Source organism: Dermacentor andersoni, chromosome 6 (genome assembly GCF_023375885.2).
Source record: "Dermacentor andersoni chromosome 6, qqDerAnde1_hic_scaffold, whole genome shotgun sequence".
In the NCBI taxonomy this organism is placed as follows: Eukaryota; Metazoa; Arthropoda; class Arachnida; order Ixodida; family Ixodidae; genus Dermacentor; species Dermacentor andersoni.
The window spans coordinates 79,453,188-79,475,933 of record NC_092819.1 but is presented as its reverse complement, the minus strand read 5'-3'; the positions used below and the strand labels follow the sequence as shown (position 1 = coordinate 79,475,933).

Below are 22,746 nucleotides of genomic sequence, written 5' to 3'. Positions count from 1 at the left end.
GATGGTGTCACGACCAGGGGAGAGCCCGAAAACAAAGACTACACTGCCGACATCGTACCGAGCACAAGTGAAAGTGGGCCCAATGAGGAAAGCAACGACGGTCCTTTGCCCACATCCTCCGAAGTTATTGGTGCGCTCGCACTAGTCCGGTGCTTCTGTACAAATTCGGAAGGGTTCGGCCTCAGCTGCTTCGACTCCTTAGACAATGTGGAGAAGTGTGTGCATCGCAGGCAGCGAAATTGCCCAAGCAGAAGAAAATGCCGGACTATTTCATTCGAAACTAAGCTAGTTTCATCATTAAAGGGATTTTAGAAATGGTATGTGCTTTTATGACATCCAAATGTTTAGCAGGATTATATCGAATTGTGCTCTATACCGAACTAATAGGTGGTTTTTTTTTTGTGAGTTGAATATAGCTGGGTTCGACTATAAAAGCAGTTTCTATCTACAATCGGAACTTACCCGTTTTTAGATTTGGAAAACTACTGCTTTCCTGCATAGCATGAGCATCACTATGGCTAGTACTCCGGCCAACAAATCTTCTTAATAACACTCTGTGGGATTTAACACAAGAATGGGGAACTAGGGACCAAGTGCATCTTTTGTATGTTTCAGATTTTCTTTATGCTCTGTACTTAAACTAAAAATAACCGATTACTTTCATTCATATTCATTGAGCTGCCTCTTTAATGTTCCACATAAGAATTCTCAAAAGCTGTCTTAACAATTATTACTGCTATACATCATTCAAAGCATTAATGATAAAGCTATAATTTTATGTATCGCAGTATACATTGCAACCACTGTGTCTTGAAATAAGATGTTAATGCATAAGCAACGAAAATAAGCATATTTCTCGTGGTAACAAAAGAGGTAGTGCAACGCCTCCTGATCCCTGATTAGAACACAACCCACGCAGCCAGAGCATATAGCATAAGAGTAAGAGCAGAAGTGCGTTACTGGATCCATATTTACCCAGGATGCACTGCTTATGGTCGTCTGCTGTTCACTGCCAGGGCAGATGAAACATTCTGTCAAATACCTGCCGGTAAGCAGCAACTTCAGCGTTGCTGTCTTTGTTTGATCCATCGCATGTGTTGGAACTGTCTGAGTCAGAGCTGTCACTATCAAGCAGCACAAGCAATGCCGTGCGGAGTAACGAGTGAGTAGTTTGTGGCGTCCGCCATTGCCACGAAAGCCACGACTATCACTGCACCACCAAGCTTGGTGAGCAATAAAAGAACGAGAAAAGCATGCCCGAAGGAAATACAGTTGCCAACCGATACAGTTGAGCACTTCTGCAACGAATGCCTCTACAACCAAATGACTTGTATAACAAAGTAATAATTATGTCCCTGTTTTGTTGTGAGCTGTACGATGCGTAACCTTTACAACTAAGTGACCTGTATAACGAATGATTTCAGAGGCCCCAAGCACTTAGTTATATAGGTGTTCAACTGTAATTCGGACTCGACAGGTACTGCCAGAAAGTCTGAATAATTGGGAGCCCGAAATACCGGTTCACAGGAAAGTAAATGACTTTATTCCACAAGTGATACTACCTTAAATTTCGCTTGACTAGCGCAAGATGCGTTGGCGTCTACGAGCGATGGCATTCTTGACACGGTGACAAGCACGCTGCCTTACTCTCTTATCGCAGTGCAGTAGTGCTGCTGCCCATCAGCGTCTCTGGTGCTAGTCACACGAAATATTGCGAACATGAATGTATATTCAAAAGCAATTGTCCAAGAATATGGCCCACGTTTATCCACACATTGCTGCGCACACATATGCCTCCCTTTGGCCTAGGGAAAACACAGGGAAGACGAGAGGTGGAAATTCAAGACGATGAGCAAAATGAGAACAATGTGAAAGCAGAGCCAACGTTTCGACAAGTGGACTTGTCTTCTTCAAGGCGACATGCCTAGGCCTAGGCCTTTGGCCTAGGCATTGCATGACCACAAATTCTTCTCGCACTTTTTGACGCTTTGTCAATGATCAAAGCAACTCTCCGCACACATTATCATCAGAAGTAGCTCATTATGAATGGGTTGATAAGAGTGGCATACATTCGAGCGGAAGGCACCTCTACAAAATCGCAGCCTTTATCTCAGACATTGTGAAGCTGTCACTGCAGGTAACGTACAGTAGTGAGTTCATGCACCGAATTCTCATTGGCAACTAGTAGATCGACTAGGCTTCAATATTTTCAGGTTTTGAGGACCTGCTCGCAACATGGCCAAAGATCGTACCAGTGATGCATCAAAACGAAAATATAGCTACATTTGCTCGACTTGGACATGGTAGTGCAGTTGGAGTCCTAATTATCACCCGGCTCGCTGTAATAGGTCCATGATTTCATTTGTCCTTATCCATTAAAGGGAAGCTGAAACAGTTTTCGAAAAAAATGAGTTCTCTGCGCCATTCTACAGTTTTGAGTCCCCTGAACACGAATATCTGGTTCAAAAAGGGCGGAAACAAACGCAAGCGGCTGTTTTTTCAAGAAAACGCGCACCAGCGCCTCAGGGCATCGCGCGAACGCCGCTGTTGCCCGTGATTGGTCGGGGCCACTGTGACGTCAATCGCGGCAGTCGCCGGTCGGCGCCGCCGCATGCCGCCGTTTCAGAGCGTAGCACGCTGTTTTGTTCTGGCTTCATAGCTGAGTTGTAAGCATTATGGAACGTTCTCGCTGTCTCGGACAGCTTGTATTTTCGCCGTACATGTTCGAACCGACAGCCGATACGGAAAACGATGGCGGCAATGGCGGTAACGGCGGCAACGACGATGTTGAGTGTGCCAACAGCGAGAGCGATTTGTGCACCTTCTCGCGCGTTGGAAATCTTAGCTGGTACGTATGTTTTTTTTGTTTTTTTTTTCATGTAGCTGCACGTTCCAATGACGGCAGAAAAAATGCGCTAACGTGTCACTGGGAACTTGCTGCTGGAAGAATGCCGAAGCACTAACTTCTCATTAGATTGTAAACACGGGTGAAATTCCGCGATGTCAAGCACCTTGCCGCTGCTTGTCTAAAGTTCCGTGGTTTTTTGAGTGTTGATACACGATCGCGAACATAAGTGCCGCGTTTCAAACCGCGCACATGCAGTGCTGCGAGGTACAGTCACGGAAGTTGCTTATCATACACATCCAGAGATCGCCAGAGGTATTATATGTGCAATATTCATACTATGTTTCGACGACTTTGCAATTGTGGCTCGATCAAGAATCGGTATGCGTGCTCCATGCTAGTGTTGACATAAAGATATTAGGCAGTTTTAGCACCGCCGTGTGGTAAACACGATAACTGCAACTGTACGTCGAATGTCACTAGGCAAGCCTATACTCCATTTCATACCTCAGGTGCAACGCTGTGGAAGCTACGCACGAAGTCCGGTCACCAAAATTTATTACTGCGCGCGTTTCCGTCTATGCTTCGCAGCGTGCCAGCGGCGTTTGCTCGCGTGAGCATGCACGTGAACCTGCCGCGACGGGCAGCTTCACCAAAGAACATTTTACGAAAATCGCAAAAGAAAACAAACGTGAGCGGCGGCGGCGGCGGCAGATCTCTCGTAGCGTCGTTCAGTAAAGCGCAGGATGGAAAGAGGCATGCCAGTACTAAAGCCCCTGCATCTACGCGCCACCGCCGTGGAAACGTGTATGGAGGGGCTTTAGCCAGTACATGCCAGCACGCCGGTCCGGCAGCTCGGTCGCCGCGAATGACGTCACTCTCGCCGGTTCTCTCCTCTGGCAACCACCTCACCCGGCGCTCCGGGAAGCGATGGGGGCGTGTCCGCGGGGGTGATTTAGAAAGTGATTTCCGCCCCTTACATTAACAAAACGAAGAAAAAAAATTCGGAACCGTAAATTATTAGGTCTGTTCTTCCCAATCCCAGCAATTCGTGGAAATTGAAAACCCTTTCAGCTTCCCTTTAAGTCTGTCGGTCTAGTAGGAGTACCACGGAGCTGTCTGAATAATCAGGCATGTCTGAATTATCGATCGGAGACTGTACGTCACACATATTTTCGATACTCTGCTGGTTTTTGCAGAACAGCATGGACTGCTCCATGGAAAGGTCGCAGTTCAGAATTTGCTCTGTTTCTCATTGGAACACGTAACTCACGTCCTTACACTGTCATTCGAACGCACTTGCTCCAAAAAGAGCTGGAACAGTTACGCATTGGAACTCGCCAGATGACGAGAGAGAAGTACGTATGTGTTTTCAATTCACTGAAGTTCTCGATTTAATGAAATAATTTTCTGGTCCCATAGACTTCATTAACTAGAGGTTTGATTGTGCTGCTTCGTTGTGTAACAGTGTGTCTTGGGCTATTCAGTGAAGAACACGTACTTGAAACAGCAATTCATGTTGGTTGGGTCATGTAGCTGAGCACTCACGTAGATACAGAAGAGCATTTCAGCATGGTGCAGTGCACAGTCAGCACCGGCAAAATGTCAGTGCAAATTGCACTGCCACCACACACACCTGTCGGGGAACATCTCTTGAAGCATAGCGGGGCTGTAAATCACAGTTGCAGCTCAGGCATCCCACTCTATTAAAACAACAGTCTTCAGATAATTGTCACCCAAGTTTTTCACGAAGTATCACAGGGAATAAAAGTTTATAGACAAAAGTCTATAATCGCAGTTTATTGACTGTGGATACTCGTCAGAATGCAAGAAAACGCGACAATCGCTGTGTCGAGCTAAACACCTTTCGAAAAGGTCTGTGCTTTTCATTGTTTGAAATTATGAGAGGCTCAAATTTGTCAAAAACAAAAAGGACATCATCTGTGACTCTGGCGTGATAATTCTGCAGAAACCCGCAAGGTGGAGAGAAGTAATTAATAAAGGGAAAATTATACATCCACCTAATCGTAGCAATTGTGCAAAGAAACCCAGGTTCAAGTCCCAGACCAGGATGAATTTTTCTTCAACTGCGAGGCTTTTCTTTCGAGGAACCCATATTGGTTTCCTTTGTAGCAATTGCTACAGTGAGGTGAACGTATCATTTTCCCTTTATTAATTACTCCTCCTCACCTTGAGCGTTTCCGCAGAACTATTACGCCAACTTCTTGCCTTTACATCGAGTTGTCAATGAATTTGGCTTTGCCCTACTATCTGCTAGCCGCCTGGTTAGCTCAGATGGTAGAGTGGCTGTCCTGGAAAGGCAGTGGTCCCGAGTTTGAATCCCAGACCAGGATGAATTTTTCTTTAACTGTGAGGCTTTTCTTTCGAGGAACCTGTATGGGTTTCCTTTGAAGCAACTGCTACGATTAGGTGGATGTATCATTCTCCCTTTATTAATTTGTGACTCTGGAAGAAAACTTGGTTCCATCTTCTCCATAAGCAGGCAGGAATGGTTGTTCAGGCTACAGTAAATACTTGCTCGTTGCCAGTTGCAGTAATCCACACTAAGTTGTTGTAAAGTTAGTGCTGCTGCTAAAGAAATATTACCATAGCTTTGCATGATATTGTGGCTCCCTTTAATACACACATGCCATATTATTAATCCAAACTAGATCTTATTCTCTTGTTCAGTCAAAATTTCAAGCCCTCTTTTTCCTTTGACTCAGCTCACTCACCCTGTCAATTAATATGTCCCCTAATCCCTCCAGTTCTACTGTACAAAGCAGGAATGTCCTATGAAAGTGTGTTTGAATGTAACACTGCATTGCATAGCACTGTTCTGCAACGCTTACGTGTAAGGCACTTTGAGTGAGCACTAAATTAAAGTAGATGAGGTGTCATCGTGCCATTCTCATCATCATTGCTGCCACACTGCTCCATTGTTGTGGAGTTGTCGTGCCTTTATTCATGAATGCACAATTACGATTGCCGCATACAGTGCCCACGAAGTGCAGAAGTGCTCCTTCACTTTCGTTTGGTTGAAACGAGTCAACCATATGACATTTAGTCAGACATATTTAGTCAACAGCCCTGTGCAGTAAGAAAATAGAATAATAAATACTCTAATAGAAAAGTGGGTTGAGCTGTATTAGTAGTTTATGCTTCTGAAAGGGCAGGAAAGCTACTCTTACCACGAGATGAGGCTTGGTAAGCTCAGAACTGACACAAGAACGAAAGACTGCTGGCAGTACTGCCTTGACATTAACGTGCCAGCTCACCATTATGTCATAAATTTTGACAGAGTTTGAACAAGTCTGGTTAATTGTCGATTTGTAAATATGGACTACATTGCATCCCAAACAAGCAACAGACTGAACTTGGCAAGCTTCAAAAACTTTACTGCACCATAACAGCATGGTGTCACACAGACATACCAGCTCTGTGGTTTCAGCACAAAGAGAAACAGAAAATTAAAGTTTGCTTTAATTCTTTTGTTTTCGTCTGGTAGTCACTCATTTTGCAAAGTTAACAAAAGTAGAGTTTCAGAAGAATACTTGATGCAGGATTGACTGTTGGGCTAGTTGGTTCATGATCAGCGCCATGTTTGTGCACTTTCTTGTCTTGTCTCGTGTGGTAGCGGTTTTTATCTGATTACCTTTAGTGTTTTTCTTTTATGTCCCTTTAATGATGCAGAAGGCCTTTTACTTTCTGTTGCCTTTGGCAGGTGTGGCTGTATCTGGTGCGCCGTCTGCCCCTGCACGAATTGGTGAAGCACGTGCCGCAGCTGTCAAGGGCGGGACTGCTGGCACGAGGTCCCCTAGTGGGGGCACTACGAGAGCGTCTACAGTCAGCCTGTAAGGAGGACTGCCCACCGGTGGGGCCTCTGGAGACGTATGTCCTCAAGCGCAGCCTGGAGGCGGGACGTCCCAAGCACCACAACCACCACCACCGGTCATCATCGTCGCACCAGCTGGATGATGTTGTTGCTGCCCTTCATGAGCACTCATTCAGGGTGAGCATCACAAAGTCGAAAGTGCAGCGCCATGGCACGCAGGAAAGAAAACATTTAGGGGAGAGCGCGACATTGGGCACCGATTCTAAGTGACCACCGGTTATTTTGCCCTACGCATTACACGACCTTCCATCTTCAAAGCGAATAGCTTTTGTTGGCTCTTTCGGCCATCTTTGGGATCATGGTCAGATGTCAGTTGGCGGTCAGAGGTAGGACTCTTGCTGCTGATACAGTGCAATCCACTTATAGCGGTACCACGTATAACAATATGTCAGTTATAATGATGAGTCAACTTCAGAGTATCAGCTTACGCATTAGGGCTGTGAGACAAAAAAAACATACATAACCATATGTTATTCACCGCATATTGGATATAACAATCGAAATTCTGCTTTTTGGGAGGCGTTTTCCATGCAGAATAATCGTGAAATTTTCGTTGCTAAGTTCCCCTTAACCGAGACAGGGCGAAAAGTTTGCCTACGCGAGTTCGTATCTGCTGCCATTACTGTGCAGCGTGTCCTGCCAGCGCACCAATTGCGAAAGCCATGGAGAGCACCGCAAGTTGGCACAGTGTTCCACAAGGTGGTGCCAGCAGCTTCATGTCACCGGCAAGCGTTTAGAGAGGGGAAAAAAAATGAACCGTGCCAGCATTCACTTTCTTCAATCTCCCTCCCTTCCTCAGCAAGTGCAGAAATGTGCCCCGGAAGCAGTGGTGGGTGCGCCGACAAAGCGCAAAGCTGCAAATTGTGCAAGACTCACAAGTACGAGCTCACGCAGTCTATGATATCGACGATTCTGAAAACTGTGAGCACCATGATCATGAAGGCTAAAACCAGTGACTATGCCGATGAATGGAAATGGCGGGCTTTGTGCTCCAGGACGAAACCACCCCCTTCCCCCCATGTGTGAAACCAATACGGTAGCAACCACTGACATTACCGAACTGTGGGAGTAGTTATGAAACTTCCGCAAAAGCAAGCGTATATTTCTGACTATTTCAGCATGCATAACATTTGACATGCTGTTTAGAGGTACAGTCGCCGACCGATTTTCCGGACTCCAAAAATTCGGACGTGCCCGATTATTCGGTCAGCTTCGCGGCACCGCCGTTCTCCCCATAGACCATAATGTATAACAACTGCCGAAAGTTCGGACACCTTCCAACCTCTCGTCTGATTTTTCGGACACTCCTTGAGCCAACTCGATCGAGGGCATCACGCACCGACTCTGACCGGCGCATAGTTGGACTTGCTGAACGCCATTTTTGTTTTGAACGGAGCCTCCTTGCTGCCCCACGAAGTGGCGCTACTGGAAATCCCCGCTCATCATCATCGTTTCTGCCTGGTTCGATAGAGTGGCCGTACAGCAGTTCCGGTTTCAGCTTAGTAAGCCATGTCAAGACAATCCAGCAGCTGATTTGTTTCTTTCGCGCACGACGCTGCGAGCAGGCCGCGTTTTTCGTTTGTGCGACTGGTGTCGGCACGGTGGTGTTTGCTTTGTGTGCTGTGTCGAGGTTTCGGTGTTCCAACGCGGCGTACGAAAACATAGCGTCAAGTGTCTAATGGCGCCGACAGTGCCCGCGCAGACTGCGCTGGGGAATGCCGGCAAGCGGGTGCCGGGAGGCCTAAGATTTGTCGCCTTCCGATGTGCTCCCTACTGACGCGGAAAATGTTCTGCCGAGACCTGCGCAGTGGTTGCATTGCGATTCCGGACACCGTGTCATTTGACAGTTTCACAGGTGCTGACACTGCTGTACTGACATGCGCAGAACTTGACGACGGCGAGATCATTCGTCAGGTTTCTGCTGCACCCATTCTCTATGCTGCACCGCCGGACGATGACTCAGAGTCGGAAGATGACGCACCATGTGCTACGCTGCCGTCGCATGCGGAGCGTGCACAAGCAGTGACTGTGCTTTCAGCCGCCTGTAGTGACCGTGCAACCCTCTCCGAGATTCAGGCTTATCTGATTGCGCGTAAACGGAACAGCGTGCAACGGCGCACTCACGATTTCTTCAAGCCTAATGCCGAGCCCGAATAAGTGCGTGGAAATAAAGGATTTCATTTTTTTTTTCTTAATCTGCTTTTTCGGACACCTGTTTATTCGGACATTTCCGCAGTCCCCGTGAGGTCCGAATAAACGGTCGGCGACTGTACACATAAACGTTTCATTTTTCGTAGCCTACTTTCTACAGCGTCAGTTTCTAATCATAAGTGGCAAATGTGATTTTGGAGCTATGAAGGTGCATTCGGCAGCTTTATTCTTTCCTTTCTTTATGGCAGTCCAGATATAGAAATGATCGGATATAACAATCAGATTTTCCTTTCTTCTTGATGTCGTTAATAAGTGGACTGCACTGTACAAGAACACTGACCCAAAGGTCACATGTGCTCTTGCAACCAAGTTACGAAGTGTGTTTGTTGCCGGATGCCAACTGCACTCGCGGTTTTCATAATCGTCCTTATCATTGACTGTGCGAGCTCGTACTTCGAGCCACTTATAACGATACTGGTTTTAACAATATATCGGGTATAACAATTGGCAGCCGATGCATAGTCAACTTTTGTAAGTATTCCATAGTAAAATGAACCGCTTTCTACAATGCTCCCATGCTATGTTATTGGTTACAGTCGACGACCAATAATTCGGTCTCCACGGGGAACGTAAATAAGTCTGAACTATCGAATGTCAAAAAAAAAGATGATTGTATGAAAAAAGACCATTTTTTTATGTTTTACGGCAGGTGTGCAAGGAATAAGTGGTTGATTCATTGCTGCATGCACTTCCACTTACGTGCACCAAGTACGCCTGTATTTCTGCCAGTTTTGTGCTGTCGCTGTACGCGGATGCAAGGACTGCAAAGGCTAGAGTGCAAAGGCTAGAGAACTTCAAAGGCTAGGACTGCAAAGGCTAGAGAACTTGCTCAACTATTTCATCATCATTTAGTTCGGTGCACGACAACACCGCAGCCTAGCAGGTCATCAATGATGTCCAGATTTGAGCATGTTGTGGTAGGCGGCAGGTTCAGCCTCTTCAGTTGTGGAGTCATTCGGACTGCAACTCAAGACTCATATCGAGTTGGACTGCAAGGGCACTGCCGGTTCCATTTGACACAGCCTGTCGATAAGTTCACGAGAAGGACTTCTTGGAGCCAGCAGGGAGACTCTAGAATGCACACTAAACAAACAAGCACAGAATAGTGGAAAGGCAAACTCAACAAACAGAATGGCGAGAGCAGGCCATGCGTGGGGTTGCCGGAATAAGATGTGATGATTGCGATGTTGATGTGATTTATAATTCAGGCAAAGCCTCTAAGATTGGCATTTGTAGTTAAATTTCTGATGCGTAGTGATGTAACCAAGGCAAGGCCTCAGGGATTACCATCTAACGTCCAATCTCTGAGGCCATACTTGATGACTTGTCGAGGTTGCCAGAGGAGATAATGGCGGCAGAGTCAGCACGCACTACAGCCACGGAGAGAGTCCGGATAAACGAAGGTAGAGCTGGCGGCTGTCCGAACTATCGGTCGTCTTTACGCATTAAGTCTATGCCGGGGCCATTGACGGTGCCGCAAAGCTGTCCGAATTAGCGAGCATGTCCGATTTATTGCTCAGCGACTGTACTATAACAATGAAATCTGGCTACTGGGTGAGGCCACCAAGAAAAAATGTGGAATCGTTGGGGAATCGTCAGGAGTTTGCAAGCTGATTTGCCAAACACACCTTTGTGCCATGCACCCCGCATGGCACGCCTTCATCGCATTGCACCGCCAGCCTTGTGCCCTTCTACCGGCATCGTTCCACCTTCTCGCTGACGTGGGAGGGGGCAAAAGGGAGACGGGAGAGGGGTGATGAAGGCGTTCCATGCGGAGTGCGTGGCACGAGGGTGTGTTGGGCGAAGCGGTTCTGACTTTTTTTCTTTCTTTTCCTGTTCCTTCTTTTTTTCTTTTTTTGTGTGTGAAGACACCCAATAGCAAAATTTAATTGTTATATCTAATAACACGGCATGGGCATATTGTAGTAGGCAGTTTATTTTACCATAGAACACACACAAAAGCTGATCATTGATTGGATGTTCATTGTTACATCCAAGTGTTAAAACCACTAATGCTATACAGTGTAGTCCACTTATAGCAATATCAAAAACAACGAAAAATACAATCGTTATAACCGATCATTGCTATATCAGGACTGCCATAAAAAATATGCTGCTGAACATACCTTTGTAGCTCCAAAACCGAATTTGCCACTTGCACCAAAAAAAGACTTAGAAAGTAGGCTGTGAAAAATAAAACATTTAGTTATACCTCTAGACAGTGACTCAAGCGTGAGGCATGCTGAAATAGTCAGAAATCTGCACTTGGTTTCACAAGAGTTTCAGGTTCACAACCACGGTGTGCATGACATCACGTCGAGCTGCTCCATGAAACACTGGTGGCAGCAATTTAGCATGCATGAAATGTATGAGCGACTCGATTGACAACAGTGCGAATTGTGTGAACTTTGGGGTCGCTGTCAAATATGGGCCATTGCCAATCTCGTCACTGCCACTGCTGTTGTCACCTCCGTCGCACAGTGCCGCCATCTGTCATCACTGCAATGATCGCCCCATTTCAGATCTCTTTGCAGAACGAGGCAGCACTACCTGCTCTCAAAAACTCCTCCGTTGAAGCACCACCTGTTTCACCACCGACAGCTCGGTAATGTTGGTGGCCTACACCGTGTTGGTTTCACCCTGGGGGGTCTCACCCTGGCGCTCAAAGCGTGCATTTTCTGATGATTGGCACGGCCACCGGTTCCAGCCTTCTTGGTCGCGACACTCACGGTTTTCAGAATCGTCCATGCCATCGACTGTGCAAGCTCATACTTCCAGTCTTGTAAAATTTGCAGCCTCATCTCAAGCGACACAGCCTTACGCTTTGTCGGTGCCATATTCTACTAACTGTGCTGTCCGCTGCTTCCGCAGCACATTTCTGCATTCACTGAGAGAGAGAGAGAGATTGTAGAAAGAGCAGGCACTGCTTTGCCTTTTGGAGTTTATTTTTGTTTTTTCTCTTCTCTTCTCTTCTCTAGATGCGCAAAGCATGAATGTGGGCGGCGCGGCTGCAAAGCAGCTGGCGCCATATTGTGGCACGCTGCACCAACTTGTAATGCTCTCAGTGGCTTTTTTAATCGGCACATCATTACTTCCAGACCTCCTGCATTCTTCCGGCCATGTCGACTTGCACCAGACAAGCTCAAAGTGGCACGTGCAGAGTTTGAGCACATGTTGGAATTAGGCATTATTCGGATGTCTGCCAGTAATTGGGCAGCTCCACTCTACATGGTTCTTAAGAAATCGGGTAACTGGAGGCCATGTGGAGATTACAGATGTCTCAATACTAAGACCATTCCGAATTGGTACCCTTTGCCCAACATACAAGATTTCACCGTTGCTCTGCATGGCACCAAAATCTTTTCAAAGATTGGCCTTGTCCGCACCTACCACCAGATTACTGTAGCTGAGCAAGACATACCTAAGATGGCCATTACAATGCCATTCAGACTCTTCATGTTCCTGCAAATGCAGTTTGGTCTCGGGAACACTGCCCAGTCTTTCCAACGCTTTATTGACATGCTAACGCGTGGGCTACCATTAGTCTTGGTCTATGTCGATGACATTTTGGTAATGAGCAAATCCGTCAGTGAGTACTTACAACATCTATGCCTTTTGTGCCAGTGACTATCTGAACACGGCATGATCATCGTCTCCAAGAGCGAGTTTGGTGTCGCCAACTTCTAGGACATCACCTCGATGTCAGTGGCATTCGCCCAGTTTCATCAAAAATCAAAGCAGTAGAGAGCTTCCTCAAGCCCATGACGGTCATGAAGCTGCGACAGTTCCTCGGCATGGTTTAATTTTTACTGCCAATTTATCAGGAACTGTGCAGCCATATTAGCACCTCTCGATCACCTCCTTACCAACAAGAACAAGACTTCCTTGCTGCATTGGGATTCCGCCGCTGAAGATGCCTTCTTCAAGATCAAGAGCTCACTTGCAAATGCCACACTTCTTGCACATCCTAACCCCACGGCATTACTGGCCCTCATGACGGACGCATCCAGCACAGCCATGGGAGCGGTTCTTCAGCATCACATCGATCATTCATGGCAACCCCTAGCCTTTTTCTCCAAGAAACTCACTTTAACCCAAGCTCGCTACAGCACCTTCGGTCCAGAGTTGCTTGGAATTTACCTTGCCATCCGTCACTTTCGCCATATCGTCGAGGGCTGACCCTTTACCATTTTCACGAATCACAAGCCTTTGACACATGCACTTTCCACAGTGTCATCGACACATATGCCATGAGAAATCCGGCACCCTACATTTATATCAGAATTCTCCCCGACATCCTATACATCTGCAGCGACCAGTATGTACCTGCTCACACCCTGAGCCATGGGAATGCTGTGACATCACCTGCTTGTCCTGCACTACTCGATGTGCAGACACTCGCTGCACATCAAGCTAATGATTCCGAGCTCCTTCAACTGCGCTCATCGAACACAGCACTGCGGTTGGTCGATATCCTGCTTGATGGTGTCACACTCACCTGCGACACTTCTACAGGCACACCAAGACCATTTGTCCCCAGCATGTGACGCAGGCAGCTTTTTGGCACACTGCATCAGCTCGCTCACCCCACTGTTCGTGCCACACAGCGCCTTATCTCATTGCGCTACATATTGTCCCGGATTAACGCCGATGTACCCGACTGGGTTCGTGCATGTGCATCCTGCCAGTGTGCAAAAGTTGATAGGTATCCCGTACCCCCAGCACGCCAGTTTCTCCAAGCTGATCATCAGTTTGATGTTGTGCACGTTGACGTAGTTGGACCACTACCACCGTGTCAGGGATTTTGCTACCTGCTCAACTCTATCGGCAGGTTTGCCCATTGGCCAAAAGCAATACCACTTCAAGACAGCTCTGCTGCAACGGTCGTGGCAACTTTTGTCACAACATGGGTTACCCACTTCAGATACCCTACCAAAGTTGTTACTGACAGGACAACAATTCAAGCCCGCTCTCTTTCAAGCACTCCTGCACTTGCTTGGCATGAATAGTCTGCGCACAGCTGCCTACCATCCCCAAACCAACGGCCTCGTGGAATGCTGTCATTGACATCTAAAACCAGCACTGATTGCTCATGGCACGCCATCGTAATAGGTTCAATGTCTACCACTGGTTCTTCTGGGTATCCGGTGCGCGTTGAAATCGGACATCGGGTGCTCGAGCGTGGAGCTCGTCTACGGTACTATGCTCCGTCTGCCCAATGACTTTTTTTCACCACAACCACCTTTGGCTGTTCTGTCTACTCACAAATATGTGCACCTTCTTCACGACCTCTTCCAAGATCTAAAACCCTGTCCATCGCGTCCAGTTCCAGCACGCTTGCCTTATGTTTCAACTGACCTTGCAAACGAAACCCACGTCTTTGTGCGCTATGAGCCTCTTCTGAAGCCAGCCTACTGCGACGCGACTCCCACAGTCTCATCCCTCAATTCAGCCCCAGACATCTCCATTCCGCTCGGTGCTCACGCCTGTTCAGTCCACGGAGTGTCACGGACGTGCTGATATTGTGCACAGATTATGCTGCTCTCTAGAGGGGGAGCTATGTAGTGCCAGTGACATCGACGGCATCGCCCCAGGAAAGACGACGAGGTCAGGCAATGCCACAAGCGACGCGGGAGCTGAATTGGCTTGGGACTGAAGAAATAAAAGATCAGTTGAGTTTGTGCTCCGGTGCTGGAATAAGGTCTCGTTGTCTCTCTCTCTCATGTGCTCTGCAGTGGCTTGGCTTGATGTGTCCTGTGGTGTGGTTGTGGTTGGCAACTAATGGATTGAATAGGCTTTGCTAGTTTCAGTTTCATTAGTGACATGGCGAGCGACTATACCAACGATGTATTAAAATCAAAATATAGCTTTTTTTGCTCGACTTTGTGGCCACATTGGTACGCAATTGTGTAGGGAGAGTCCAGTTATCGAAAGGCACACTTTAAGGTGCGGAAAACTTCTGAAATTTCTGCCAGGACCATGGCACATTAATAAGGACACGTTGGTGGTGGTCATAAGTGCACAGCTAAAGTGTCTAGCACTGTTGACATTTCTATTTTAGATTTCATTACATTATAAACTACATATTTTTTTAAATTATTGTCAAAGTTGCAACATATCATACAGGAATGTTGCTGGAATGATGACATATGAAATGGTATTCTAATAGAGAGGTGCCAACGAGCCCTTCCCTGGGACCAGGCTTTAGTGACATTATACTGTCTACACTCATTACAACATACCTGCATACAGCAGACTTTCGGGTATAACAGATCATATTTCAACCTTAGTTTGTTCTACTCATTTTATTAATGCAATGAAGTTCACTTTTAATGGTCCGTGCTACAACGGACTGTCGGCTACAGCAGATGAAATTAGCGTCTTTCTTTTTTTTTTTTTTTTCGAAATCGGGCACATCATATTTCTGCCATGTCTTCACGGGCTGACAACTGACTGGTGAGAGTCAGTCGACAATCGTGGCTGAATATCATGCGCACGGGGGAGGAAGGCGGGGCGGAAATGCGCAGTCTTCCTTTGCGTCGCATGTGGGAAGGGGGGAGGGCGAGGGGGTTTTACTCCGGCAGCTGCTGCTTACAGCGTGGCCGCCGTATCTTGAAAGCGATCTGCGATGTGGACAAAGTGTGCCCAGTGCTAGTAGCTTCGTATGCGCAGTGCTTTCAACGTTTAGTTCGCGTTGAAACGGGAAGGGAGACAGCACAGAGGTCAATTCACTCGCTGCTGCTGCTGCCATGCTTCTACTCCATTTTGACAGCGACTTTCCACGGTCAATGAGCGCGATAAAATTACTTTGCATAGCTGTCTGCTAATTTGCTATTGCAATCGATGCTTCGCCTTTCGAGCAAAACAGACTTTTTTTCTTTCTTTCTTTTAATTTTTTTTTTTTACTTTGGACGATTGTCGCTCACTCTTTGCAATAACGTTATTAGACATCGCGACCAATGTTTCGGAAGTGAGGCATTTTGGATATTACGGACTTCAGATAAAATGGACGTTTTTTGCCGCATTAGCAGGGTCTGTTGTAACGAGAGTCGACTGTACCAGGGAAAACGTATGAAAGAGGAAAGTATCAGCAAGGTTCTACTGTATATTTGTTACATGCTAATATCAGCGAGATAAATTTTAGATTACTTGATTATATCTTATAATTTGTTATATCCTTCTTCATTATAAAGAGCCTTGATTGCATCTGTGTTCATTACATTGACATTTGGCTACAATGCAGTAAATAAATATCCAACCTTTGGCTTATGGTTAGCCAGGTGAGGTCAGGTCTGCCTTACTCATAGCTGCCAACTCCCCCAAATTTATCCTAACGTTTACGAATTTGGACTCTTTCTACGATTTTATACATATTGCATCAATTTTTACAAAAATAGATTCTGTTCACAAAAAGCTTTAAGGCTGTTGAAGGAGGAGTGTTACAAAATTGCAAGAACCGCATATGAAAAATGAAATTTGTTATGGTGCCTTCAATGCCTTGTTATTGCAGCACAAGATGCCATATACCAGAGGGGTACTTGCTTCGAGCAAATTTATTCAGACAAGTTCCCAAAGCTCCCGAAATTGGCTACAGCAGAGTCTACTGAAAACATCCCTGCAATCTAAAAACAGTGCATTGCTTTTCAATCTTGGCTGTTGTTGCTAGTTTCTTGGTGTTTGTGTGCAGCATCTAAAGGTCAATCATTGTAAATTATGTGCATGTGTGAGCAGGTGTGAGCACAGAGCAATCTCCTAAAAAAATTGTGCTATCGTCCCTCCCGCTCTTTGTCATTTCCACGGGATTTTTGCAATTTTTACAGTGTTATTAGATTTGTAGGTGCGATTACTGCAGCAGGAGATTCCCTTGATGCAGGCAGTACCCCCAAATGGCATGCGCTACCTGGTAGCTGTGGATGTCCGTGGCCCCATGACCCATGCGCGCACCCGTGGTCTTGATGGGCTGACGCCCGCTGAGGTGTCGGCACTGCTTCTGCAAGCACTGGTACGCTCAAGGGACGCGATCACTGCAGTGGCCTTCTCCGCAAGGGGCCTGGCACCACTTGACCTGGACGCTCAGATGAGCCTGGCCGACATCAGCCGACGCCTGCGCGAGGTAGGCAAGAGCAAAGGAGTAGATAAGAGGCTGCATTTAAGTGGTAGTAGTCATGGAGTTTTTAGCAAAAATTACTAGCGGAGACTCAAGTTCTGCAGTCATGTGGCTACCATGGGAATGATAAGTGGTACACAGATTTGTCTTGCTTTCGTGCTTATGGCTTCAGACATCCTTGTGGTATTATTTGTTATGCTTTATGTTTCCAAAGTGCATGTAAAGGCCAGCAAGCCTTTCAAGCATAGTATCTCTCCATCTTTGATTAAATCAACTGTTGTTTCATCTGCTCTTACTGCTTTTCCCCAGTACACTCAAGGTTGTGAGACATTGCGGCCCTGTATAGGCATTCCGGCCCTTTATAGGCTTAGGGGCAGCTGTGCCAGAAAGCTGAAAGAATGCCCAGATTATACTAATTCATAAGAAGGGAGACATTACAGAATTTAAAAATTATAGGCCCATTAGCCTGCTTTCAGTATGGTATCAAATATTCACCAAGATAAATTTAAATAAAATCGGGGCAACACTTCAACCAACCAAGAGAACAGGCTGGCTTCAGGAAGAAATATTCTACAATGTGTCATGTCTATGTCTTCAATCAGGTAATTGAGAAATCTGCAGAGTACAATCAACCTTGCTATATGGCTTTCATAGATTATGAAACTGCATTTGATTCAGCAGAGATACCAGCAGTCATGGAGGCATTGCATAACCTAGGAGTACAGGAGGCATACATGAATATCCTTGGAAATATCTATAGAGGTTCCACAACTGCCTTGCTTCTCCACAAGAAAAGTAGAAAATTTCCTATCAAAGAGGTCAGGCAAGGAAACACAATCTCTCCAATGCTATTCACTGCATGCTTAGAAGTATTCAGGCTATTAGACTGGGAAAGCTTAAGAGTGAGGATTGACGGCAACAACCTTCGGTGCACAGATGATGTCTCATTCAGCAGCACTGGGGATAATTGCAACAGATGATTGAGGACCTTAACAGAGAGACTGTAAGAGTGGAGTTGAAGATGAATATGCAGAAGACAAAGATAATGCTCAATAGCCTGGCAAGGGAACATGAGTTCAGGATCGCCAGTCAGCCTCTAAAGTCTGTGAAGTAATTCGTTTACCTAGATCAATTACTCAAAGGAGGCCCTGATCATGAGAAGGAAATTTACAGAAGAATAAAAATGGGTTGGCCACTAGTTCTTGCAGGCACTGCAATGACATCGCTAGCCTAGACCATATGCTCTGGCGTTGCCCCTCGTTACGAGGCACTGAACAAATCAATGAGGACAAGTGGCTCTCCGCTATCAAGAGCCCCGATGCCAGGGCGCAACTATGGGCTGTCCAGAGGGCCCACGATGCGGCGGTCGGGCAAGGCCTGACTGTCCCAACGTGGGAGCGGCCCGCAGCGCGCTGAGTCACGTACCTCAGGACCTTATTAAAGTTTTGCATCCATCCATCCATTGAAGTGCTTATGGCAGAAATTGCCAGATCCTGGCTAGAAGCTTACCATTATCATTGAAAATAAAGGTGTACAATCGATGCATTCTACTGGTGCTGACATTTGGGGCAGAAATTAGGAGGTTGACAAAGTAGCTCGAGAACAAGTTAAGGACAGTGCAAAGAGCGATAGAATGAAAAATGTTAGGTGTAATTGTTAAGTGACAGGAACAGATCAGTGTGAATCAGAGTAAACAGGGATAGCTGATATTCTAGTTGGCATTAAGAGAAAAAAATGGAGATGGGCAGGCCATGTAGTGCGTAGGGCAAATAACTGGTGGACCATTAGAATTACAGAATGGGTGCCAAGGGGAAGGGAAGCGCAGTCGAGGAGGGTAGAAAATTAGGATATCTTCAGGTGCAAGTTGTATCAGCTAGCACAAGACAGGGGTAATTGGAGATTGTTGGGAGAGGCCTTCGGCTTGCAGTAGACATAAGGTGATGATGTTTCCAAATTATCAAGAAATCATATTTTTTCTGAATGCAGGAAGACAGTAAGTTTCTACGTGTATGCTAATGCAAATTGTTTCAATATTGACGAAATATTTTGTTTGAAAATGATTGATTTGACAAGTCCCAATGCTGTTTGAAGACAGAAGGAAGAAGTTCAGGCAAATCCATGTAACTAGCTGACATTGCCATGCTAGCTGAACCATCGCTCTCATAGACACTAGCTTGTAGGAAACTGCCTTATTTGCACAAATATGGTGGAATGTTTTTTTTTTTCTTTTTAGAAATTTATGACCTCAAAATTCACCTCACGTTATAGTCAGGTTTGTGACGCAGGGACGCGGGCATAACAACATTTTATTTTATTTATGTCTGGCACTTCAAATTGCAGTGAGCTAAACCACGAAGCGCCGCTGCGATCGCTACCACGTACGGAGCTATGTTCGATTGTGCCTAGGGCACTTCTGTAGTGCTGCCTGCCCAGTAACCTTGGTGGCATGAGGGACAACACTGTTCTCATTCACATTGATAAAGACGTCGGCAGTGACAATTAAATTCTGCGTGTACTCATCCTTTCACTGTATTTTGTAATGGCAGCTCACAGCAACGATGAATAAGGTGCCCTGCGGGCATCCACTTTTATATGTAGTTTCCGGTTTCCTTGCGGCATAACTTCATGTTACAATCATATGTTCTTTGTTTGCTTTTTTTTTCGTTTTTTCCAAGAGACCGAAAGTCCCCCCCACATTATATTCATGGTCGTGCTATTTGCATGCAAATATGGTATATGGGAGTCATAGCGATTCAAGTATCCACACGTGCCATTTTTTGTTTTTATGCAAAGTATTTCTAAGTTAGGTGAAGGATGTGTCTGGTAGATGATGGCTAGGGTTACAGGTACAAGGGCACGCAGAGGGCAACATTCACTTGCGTCCACTGTTGCACATTCCTTCCAGTGTCCGAAGGGGTGATTAGCGCCTGTATTCTAGAATGTCCCTCCACTCAACGCTCCACCAACATCCACTCATGACAGTGGATGGCAGCACCTCCCCTCGAAAGAAGCGGTCACTGTGCTCCAATGATACTCCACGGCGTTTCTTGAGAAACGGTGCAACATTTTCCATAAAAGGGTGGGGCCGTGTCCAACTCAGTGAAGTGGAGGAAGAGCTTTGAGTCAGAAGATCATTTGAGAATACGGGGGTAAGAGTCTTAGTCTGACCTATGTGTATTACCATTTCTGTAACACTAAAATGCCAATTATGCAGACAGGAACACTCACTGGTGGTGACGTCTTGTGTTGCTTTGTTAAATCAAATAGCACAGACAGAACATTTATTGCAATGACTAAGTCTGTTTCACTTAAATGAGTACATTCAAGCCCACTTATAGCAATACCGGTTTTAACAATACATCTGATATAACAATGAGTAGCCGTAGCACCTTGAACTTTTACGTGTGTTCTGTGGTAAAATAAATCGCTTACTACAATGCCTTTATGCTGAGTTATTGATTATAACAATTAAATCTGGCTACTGGGTGTGTGTGCCGAAAGTGAAAAGACCACAAGGTAAAAAATAAATGTTTTACAATTATGATACTCCCTAATGCGAAATTTGAGCACAGCTTAATATGTGTTTTCATTTTGCGATATACAATATAACGTCATTCGTACGTTTTGGAAAAAATGTACTAACTAGGAAAACGTACGATCCGAAGAACCTAAAAAAGAAAAATTGACAGACTCAACTATTGTTGATATCTATATAATGCAAAGAGTAGCGCAGATCATTGCGGCACGATATGCGAACGTGCGTCAAGCTGGTGGGGCTCTGGCGGCACGAGACATGTTTTGTTTTTTTCCTATTGTATGGCGTTTTAAGCGGGTGATGGGAAACTGAAACGAAATTGAGCTGGTGGGCAACGCTGGATGCGGTCGAAGCGAAACGTGGTGCCAACATTGCGCCGCCTGCAGCAGGGAACGGCGGCATGTTTGAATTATTGCCTACTAAAAGCATGCAGTACGCCACCAATGGCACTACGCACCACACGCTGCAAAACAGATAGGTGAAGATGCTCATCGCAATAGGTTTGGTGGCTGTAGTGTCTCGAAGTCGAATTGAGGTGGCAGCTGCAAGTGGCTCGTGGTCCTTGATGTTGTCGTCTTGAGACATTACCGTCAATTTGAAGCGAATCCCACTTCTGATGGATTTGGCTGGAGGTCATGAGGTACTAGTACAGGATTTTGTACGTTCCGTGGAAGCTGCTGGCAACTGCTGACACTCTTTCAAGAGCCCCCTGTCACAGCAGCATCCACAGCTGAGGCAAACCAACTGGAGTTGTACGTCAGTGAGGTTGTCAGCATCATCGAGCAAGGCACACCAGTCAGCCTTGAGGCAGTTGGTCAACACCAGCCGATGGATGGTGTGTGCATTGCCCTCGTGAGATACTGCAGACAACGTTGGCCCTGAAAGAGCAAGGTTCCTTCGAACCTCTTGAAGTATTGGAAGTACCAATGGGAGCTGACGGTCAAGCAAGGAGTCACTTCTTAAAGGAGGGCACCTCGTGATTCCGGAAGTTCTGCAGAGGGGTGTGTTGGAGGAAATCCATGAAGGCCATCAGGGCATGAACCGATGCAGGGCTTGATATCTATGGTTGAATTGTGTGAACGGTGCACAAGTACAAGAGTTCAGCGGGCCAAGCCTTTACTTCAAACAGCTTTAATGGAGCGCATGTGGCAACAAGTGGAATCATATTTGTTCAGCACGAAGGAACAATATTTCCTGCTGCTTGTGGACTACTATTTACTCTATCTTGAAGCCATCATGCTACACAACACTTCCAGCCAGGCGGTGATTTCGGCTATCAAGAGTGTTATGGCTCGATTCTGTATACCGGAAGTGCTCCGAAGTGTTAAAGGATCCCAGTTCTCATCACACGAGTTTGCAAGTTTTGCTAAAAACGATAGGTTCAGTCACATTACTAGCAGTCCCGGTTGGCCCCAGTCAAATGGTGTGGTGGAACATGAAGTGCAGACTGTGAAGGGTCTCTTCTGCAAGAGCAATGACCGCTTCCTGGCACTGCTAGCGTATCGCGACACACCAGGTGTCATAGGTTACAGCCCGTCCCAGCTGTTCATGGGTTGGCAGCTACGAACATGCGTACCCAGGAACCACGGCAAGCTGTCGCCACGAATATCACCACCAGACGTCTTCTCCCACAAGGACCCCACCACCAAGAAACGGCAAGCTAGGGACTTTAATTTAAAGCGCAACTCCGGTGATTTTTCTATGTCAATGGATGTCGATGAAATTCACTGGGTATGTTCCTCTGAACACTTCCGTCATATCCTCAAAAAAGCAGGTTTGAGACTTGCGCAGATTTTTTACAAATGAATTTAATTAATTGCCTCGAACACCCTACCATGCCTCCTCCTCAGTTACAGGCCATATTATGCATGATGTCAGGAATGTTCCATGCAGAGTGTGCCGGGATCATGCAGACAACAGCGATGAGAGTGTCAAGTAGTCAACGATTGTGAGCTAGTGCATGGCATGAGATGTTGCTGTCACAAGAAGTTGCGTTCCCTGTAGACGTGCAAGAGATGGGAGGCAAGTGGTGTTGCATTGTTGGCTGCATGAACTTCAGCCCTTGCCATCCGCACACACAGCTTGAGCCGATGCCAGAGCCCTAGGTCTCTATCTGCTGTCCACATATAAAGCTTATTTCTCCTCCTTCAATC

General features: G+C 46.2%; 1 protein-coding gene across 1 annotated transcript in view; it reads left to right on the top strand.

Moving 5' to 3' along the window:
* LOC126522451 (RNA-binding protein Ro60) overlaps positions 1–22,746 on the top strand; it is a 71,941-nt gene that overhangs the window by 15,886 nt on the left and 33,309 nt on the right. Inside the window, exons 5-6 of the mRNA XM_050171194.3 lie at positions 6,570–6,857; positions 16,825–17,064. Of these exons, the coding sequence (XP_050027151.1) occupies positions 6,570–6,857; positions 16,825–17,064 (528 nt within the window). The remainder of the gene's footprint in view (positions 1–6,569; positions 6,858–16,824; positions 17,065–22,746) is intronic.